This window comes from Taudactylus pleione, unplaced genomic scaffold, assembly GCF_031769625.1.
Source record: "Taudactylus pleione unplaced genomic scaffold, aTauple2 ptg000406l, whole genome shotgun sequence".
Classification (NCBI taxonomy): Eukaryota; Metazoa; Chordata; class Amphibia; order Anura; family Myobatrachidae; genus Taudactylus; species Taudactylus pleione.
In genome coordinates, this window is record NW_028284808.1 from 2402699 (window position 1) to 2410109 (window position 7411).

The following is a 7411-nucleotide window of genomic DNA, read 5'->3' on the forward strand; positions in this document are numbered from 1 at the left end:
GCCGTCTTCCGCGAGGATATACCATCGCGTGTGGCATACGTTCTTCCAGTGGTGTCGACCGAGAGGTTATGCACCGCGGGAATTTCGTCTGTCTCGGATACTCTCCTTCCTACAAGCGGGACTAGATCATGAGCTTCGCCTTGCTTCTTTGAAGGTACAGGTTTCGGCCCTGTCTGTCTGGTTTCACCGTAGGATTGCTACAATCCCAGATGTGCGCACCTTTATGCAAGGTGTTCTCCGTATTCAGCCACCCTTTGTTCCACCTGTGGCGCCTTGGGATTTGGCTGTGGTCCTGAGGGCTCTCCAGGGACCGCCGTTTGATCCACTGGGCTCAGTGGATCTTAAATGGCTAACAGCTAAGACTGTTTTCCTTCTGGCCATAGCTTCGGCCAGACGTGTTTCTGATTTAGGGGCTCTCTCTTGTAGACCCCCTTTCTTGATTTTTCATGGGAACAGGGCAGTGCTCCGCACTCGACCTGAATTTCTTCCCAAAGTTGTTTCCCAGTTTCATGTTAATGAGGAAATAGTTGTTCCGGCCTTTAACTCACCTGGTCTTTCAGTGGGTGAGGCCACTTTGGATGTTGTGCGGTCCTTAAGGACTTATGCTGACCGCACTTCTTCCTTTAGGAAGTCGGACGCCTTGTTTGTCCTCTATGGCTTCCGTAAAAAGGGTTGGCCTGCTTCAAAGCAAACTTTGGCAGCCTGGATCCGTATGGCTATTTCTGAAGCTTCTCTTCATGAAGGCCTGCCGGTTCCTCCTTCTGTGAAGGCTCATTCCACTAGGACTGTGGGTCCTTCGTGGGCAGCTCGACGTGGTGCCTCTGCAGTCCAGATCTGCAAGGCTGCTATGTGGTCTTCTGTCCATACCTTCGTGAGGTATTACACGTTTGACACCTTCGCCTCTCAGGATGCTTCCTTCAGGCGGCGGATTCTCCTTTCAGCACAGGAGCGTCTCCATCCTTAAAGGATACTGCTTTGGGACATCCCCAAGGTATCCTGTGGATACCCTATGGACCCTGAAGTAGAAAATATGAGATATGGTAAGAACTTACCTTTGTTATCTCTATTTCTACGAAGTCCATAGGGTTCCACAGGACTCCCGCCCTGTCGCACCTGTGCTGCAGATGGGCTTTGCTCTGGTCACCGGTTTTTCCGTCTCCCTCTGGTGAGAATGTGATTCTTGTGTGTGTCCAGATCTTTTTTTCTCTCTTCTCCTTCTCCTCCTCCGGCCTATGGTTTGGTAACTAACTGAGGTGTCTTGGCTCGGGGGCGGGGTATAGGAGGGGGACCCTAGTGCATCCTGGGAGGCTGAAGGCTTAACTCTATGGTGGCCGATGACTGACGTCACACCTATACCCCAAGGTATCCTGTGGAACCCTATGGACTTCGTAGAAATAGAGATAACAAAGGTAAGTTCTTACCATATCTCATATTATGATTAATATACAGTATAGATATATTAGGGGACACAATGAGCGTTTGTTAGATATTGTTATGGGTCTAATTCTGAGGTGCACGTAGTTGCATCCACAGCTGCGATTTAGTTCACATCCAACGTGCAAATATTTGCTAACGACTCGGCCGCCATCTTGAGCACAGCCGCCCATTGCCGACTTCTCGCATCCGCCCCTTACGTACAAAAGCAGAGACATCAGGAGCACCGGTCGCGCATAGAACCTCTGAGCAAGCCTGCGCTGTCACGGAATGTTAGTCTCCCCTAAGACGCCGGGACCTCTCCAGCTGAGTATAAATTCGCTGAAGCTCACTAGGGTACGCCCAGAAAATAGGTCCCGACATGCCTGCTTTTTTCTTCCTGTCCCTCACTTTGCGAATAAATTCTCTCTGCAAACACTGTCTCTAACTAATCGCTGTGCGTGCGCAGTGCGGCTTTGGCGCAGTAGCATAAAAACACTCCACTGCGTCCAACATCGACATTGCGTCCACCTCCTGAATCAGACCCTACATTATAATGTAATGGCGAAAAATATGGTTAGTTGTACTATAATAATTGGCAAAAGGCCACAGATTCTCAAACTGTCCCCGAACAGTACATTTTCCAAGTCTCCTCACAAGTGAAATAATTAGCTCCACCTGTGAATCTTTTAAAATGTGTCAGTGAGTAATGACTACACCTGTTTACCTGCTGGGTGACCTGCAAAACATGAACTGTGTGGGGTCCTGACGACCAAGTTTGAGAACCACCAATAGGCAAACCGTAAAAACAAACCTAAATAGATCAGAGGTGTTAATTATTTGTTTCCTTCGCAGCCCACATTTCTGGATTACATAAAGCCACGTTCTTGGACCTGTCACCTGGAGGAGAATGAACTTGTGTAGACCTCGTGTCCAAACAAAGGACTACTGTGACATTGATTCGCTTGACGTCCTCCGCTTACTGAATGTTTTTGAGCCAGCAATGGAAATGGTCTGTAGTCAGTGACTACAGCTTTTGTAAAGGAATGAACGTCTTTCTTTTTGCATCGCAAGCCAACTCCACCACATGAACTAATACCAGCGTTGGATTTATGTCCAGACTGACTTCCTCCTTTTTGGTTGTCTGTCATACATTCCATCTGTCTTTTACATATTTCATATGGTTTACATTGGGTGTTTTTTACAACTTAATTTCTGGAGCATAATCTTCCTTTATGTGTAGAGCATTCCATACTAGGTGGTTGTCTACATCAAGCAGGACCTTGAAGTTAATAGTCATGACTCTACAGACTGATGTACAGATGATGACTTTGCACATTCTACTTTTACTGAATGTATACCGCTTGAGTAGGACTATGAGCAGTACCTAAATCGCACCATGCCACATTCACCAGGCAATCTGTAGCCATCTACACAAATGCTGTAATAATGAGTTTAGCAACCTACTTGCACCATTCACCAAAGTCACCAAAGATCCACTAAAAGAAAGGGAAAAATAACTAAGGCAACAAAACTTTTTTTTTTTTTTCATATCCTGTTGACTTTTCAGTAAGATAATTTTTTTGTTTAGTTTTTATTTATGTTGGCAAGTAACTAACAATATTCATTTTGTTTATTCTCCATTACATTTTTTTTACTTGTTATGGTGCTTCAAAACCTTATGATAAAGTTTTGAATAAGGCCATAACTCTAAAATGCTTCATTTGTGATTTCTATAAACTATTGTGCACTAGATTATTTTAACTAAGAGGCTCTGTTGCCAGGGTGTAAACTTTTTATCCCCCTTTGTTTTCCTATAATGAAGTAGAGTGTACTTTATAACATCGCTGATGGCATTCTAGATCAGTAAGTAATGTTAAGCGAGGGGAGACATAACTGTGCCCAGAATGACTTTTTCTGTTTGTAGGCAAAGTCTCACACAATATAATGATCAGCGCTCCTTACTGGTGTACAGTGCCTTTATGTGGTGGCACAATGGAAAGTGATAAACTAGGCTTTCCTCTCCAGTGTCAACCAGGGTTCTAGGAACTTTCACCCTTGGACCTGCTGATGGGAAAGTGGGATTTTCTTCCTCTTAGTTTCTGCTTTATTAGACAGGTTCTTTTTTAAATTTTGTTTTTTTCTGATGGTGGGTTTCTACCTTCCCATCACAATGTGAGATAATGTGATAATCTGTGTATTAATGACTAAATACATTTAGTAATGTGTTTATAGTGGCTGTAAGTGAACTTGCATACTCAGTATTGCTTGGCAGCAGCATGTACATTTTGTGGGCAAATAAATTCAATGCAAGAGGGACAATTATCTTTATACTGATCATTTATTTCATTAAGACCACTGAAAAGATGGCACAACCATTGCACAAGGTTAGACTAAATGAAGGACTTTTCTACATAGGCACAAGGGGCAAATGGTAGCAGTTTTTATTACATGTCACATTCACACAGAGATGTTGCTATAGGTCGACAAAAGCCGTCACACCCTACAGTACAGACAGTCTGGAAAACACATCAGACCTCCTGGGTTGGATCATTGATGGGAGGCAGCCTTGTCTGCATAATTGCCCATTCAGGAGTACAGCTGATACTGTTCTGCTACCCGGTATTCAGCTCTGTGCCTGGGCATGGATTTATAACACAGAATTTTGAATGTTGATTATTGTGTTGCTTCTGCTGTGGTTTTCATGTGCCTAAAAGGTATGATTTATGTAGGTACTATGCTGGAAAATACACAGCGTCTGTTACTTTTCTCTTCTCTTAAATCAGGCTTGGCACAAAACTGCCTGTATGCCTTCAGACATCTTCTAGCAGATGGGATTTCTACAGTGTTCATCAAGATCAGTAGCAGTGCAGGATATCTGGGCATATAAAGTAAATGGCTCCCTGAAACGGCCCTCTATCACCGGTAACAGTCAGCTATTTGCCAGATCTTTCCAAAAGTGACTGAAAAAACTAAACTACTTTATATGGATAGGTTCAAATTGATTCGATATTAAATGGTTTAGCGTTGCTCCTCACAGTGACTGCCCTTGGTGATCATGTCTTTGTGTATGACATCCTCAGCAAACTGCACCAGTTATTGAATTTTTATTTATATTTTTCCTTTTCTTGTTTTTGGACCTTTGGGATAATCTATAGTTTGTGTGTACTTGAGTCGGCTCACTTTCTCACCTTCTGTCTCAGCTGAGCTGCTGAACTCTTGCGTAAAGATTTCTTTGACCCACCATTCACTCAGGTTGCCAATCATTGACTTCTGATGTAGACACATGCAGGCTGACAAGAGGCTTTAGCTGTATATGAAATTGCAATTTTCTTTTTACTAGTGACAAGTGTTCCACATAGAGCCTATATGGGACACAGCTGCTCCGTAATCTCATTATGGGGGAGATGTATCAAACCATGGAGAGAGAGAGAAAGTGGAAAGAGCTAAAGTACATCAGCTCCTAACTGTCAATTTACAGTATTTGAAAAATGACAGGAGCTGACTGGTTGGTACTATCTCTCTCTCCACTTTTTCTCACCAAGCTTTCGTAAATCTCCCCCCTATAACTGTTGAAACCATGCCAGCCTGGGGCACAGTAGCCTCTAATCAGTTTAGCCACCTATAGTCTTGTCAGTAAGTACAATCACATCCTTTACCTTTGTGTCTGTGATGATGTTGGTGGTCTGGCACTGCCAGACTTGTCTCCCTTTTTTATATTTTTGTATTCCGTCCTCAAAATCAAATACATGTTTATAAAGGAGGTTATGTACTTGGTTATATGACAAAATTGCCATCTCTTTACTGTAGAAGTTGTTCAATTTATGGGAAAATGTGTCAAAAAAAACTTTGTAAAAATAACTTACATGAAATGAAGTCTTGATTCAATCAATATTTACAATGTAAATCTCTGTAAAACAATACACTTGAACTGATAACTTTTTATTTGTTTGTGTGGTTTGTTCTCTGTTGCTGTAACTGCTAGAATGTGAGACCTACAGTATGTAACAAACTAATGTTGCTGCAAATTGTCAACTTTACATATTGTTGAATAGGGACCTTTGCAAATAAATATTTGTTTCTGTTTTCTACAAATCATTGAATTGATTGTGTTCTAGAGCAAATTTGATACAAAGCTAATATTTATTTTTTTTTGGTGACAGCTAGAAAAGAAAGTGGACCCCATGAAATGACAATTGCTCTTCAGGCAGTATAAGACAGGGCTAGATTCTGCAGCAATTAGAAGTGCAAACCTGCCAAGAGGCTGCGGCTTGTAAAAGCCACCTCCCCGGAAATCTATCCCAAACAATCGGGAGGAGTCCGGACCTCCTTTTAGTAACAGTTTTTGCAATTAAATAAAGGTTTCAGTTTAACAAATGATAGTTGGCATCATATTTTTATTAAATGTTGGCTTTATTCAGAGTTGTACGCAGCTGCTGTGCTGAAATATGCAAATGTCGCAGCAGCCGAGGTATGTGCTGAGACACACATTGGTGTCTGCAAGCATTTGCGTACAAAGACGCAGCATCCGTTCTAGATCATTCAATGTTAGCAGTCCTGAGTAACTATTGTTGCACAGATGGTTGTGGGCGCAGAGACGCTGGAGCCATGTTAACTGTGTACGAGATTGCAGGAGCAGGATGTGACACACCCCTTGAAAGAGCCACGACATGCCTGTGTTCTTAGCTGATACTCCTGGTTACTACCCTGCAGTGCTCCCTGACTGTCAATCACTCTGCGATTTAAATACTCCCTGCGAGTGAACATGGAAATGTACCTTGACGCAAGCGCAGGGCAACTCTGATGCATGCACAGATGGCCAATAATCGCTCAAATGCGGAAACATCGGCATAGTTCTGAATCAGGTCCTGTGTCAATCTTGCATATGTAGTGCTGTTTATGAGAACATGTTCACTATTTTGGCCTAGATAGTTTATTTGGAAGAGTCATCGTGTTACATTGGATGCACTTTTAGAATTGCTACATAAAAATTGCATTCATTTCAAATTTATCCCTGCATTTATTATTCATTCTTGTTTTATAGATCTTGTGTGATTAAAAATTAGCAAACCTTTCCAAAGAGATTTGATAATATTTTGACCAGAATGTGTTTAAAACCGGTTAGGATGGAAGATGAATCCATGGATTTTACACTAATAATCCAGTTTTTCCTTCTTGCCAATTTGCAGTTCCGCTCTATTATACTTATTTACACTTTTAATGAATTAAAATACACAGACAATTAGAAGTAAGAACATATATATCATCTATGGAATAGTTTTAATGCATTTAATCTCTTCATAAAGGTGTAAAGAACCCAAGACTGGGCTCAGTGCCTGATTTGGAAGCTGTAAGGGGAAAAATCACTACATGCAGCAAACTGAGACTACACTATATGTCAGAGGTGCCCAAACTTTCCCATTACAGTCTAGACACACAACCAGGCGCTAAACCTACTAGTTAATGAGTCTAATGAATATTTGCCAAGTTAGCAATATCTTATTGAAAGCTTGCCCACCACAAACTGGGGAATACTGGATATTCCTACAGAAAAAACAAGAGGGTCAAAAAGTAAGAAAGTGTAGGTGCTAGTCAATAAAAGATAACTTTACAGGGGCGTGGCCTGGCAGCAAACAGCTGGACGTGTGGAGGATTAGCTCCTGCTGAACAAACAGGAAAAAGCGGGGAAACACCAATAACCCCAACACAAAAGAGGGTGAAACTGTCCCTGGACAAGCAGGAGATCAGCCCCTAACTGGTGGTGAGGCACTCAGAGCCGGGCGGTGTGACATCCAGCCGCCGCAAGTTGAGGCATCCAGTGAAGCAAGGACCTCGATTTTGGATGGCCGGATCCACGTCTGAACTGCAAGGATGCGCCGCATGGACCAGCGGGGATTACAACAAAGTGCGCCGGAGTCATCCCTATAACTCACACACTCGTTCACCTCTATCTCTGGGTCTCCGGCAGGTCTGGTGAGCAGCGGGCATCCTCTGGCAT

General features: G+C 42.7%; 1 protein-coding gene across 3 annotated transcripts in view; it reads left to right on the top strand.

The window, feature by feature from the left end:
• SOAT1 (sterol O-acyltransferase 1) overlaps positions 1–5508 on the top strand; it is a 178144-nt gene extending 172636 nt beyond the window's left edge. For all 3 annotated transcript variants that reach the window (XM_088446823.1, XM_088446825.1, XM_088446824.1), the window contains one exon: positions 2269–5508. In XM_088446823.1, the coding sequence (XP_088302949.1) occupies positions 2269–2337 (69 nt within the window). In that variant the 3' untranslated portion in view covers positions 2338–5508. The remainder of the gene's footprint in view (positions 1–2268) is intronic.
• Positions 5509–7411: the final 1903 nt, after the last annotated feature.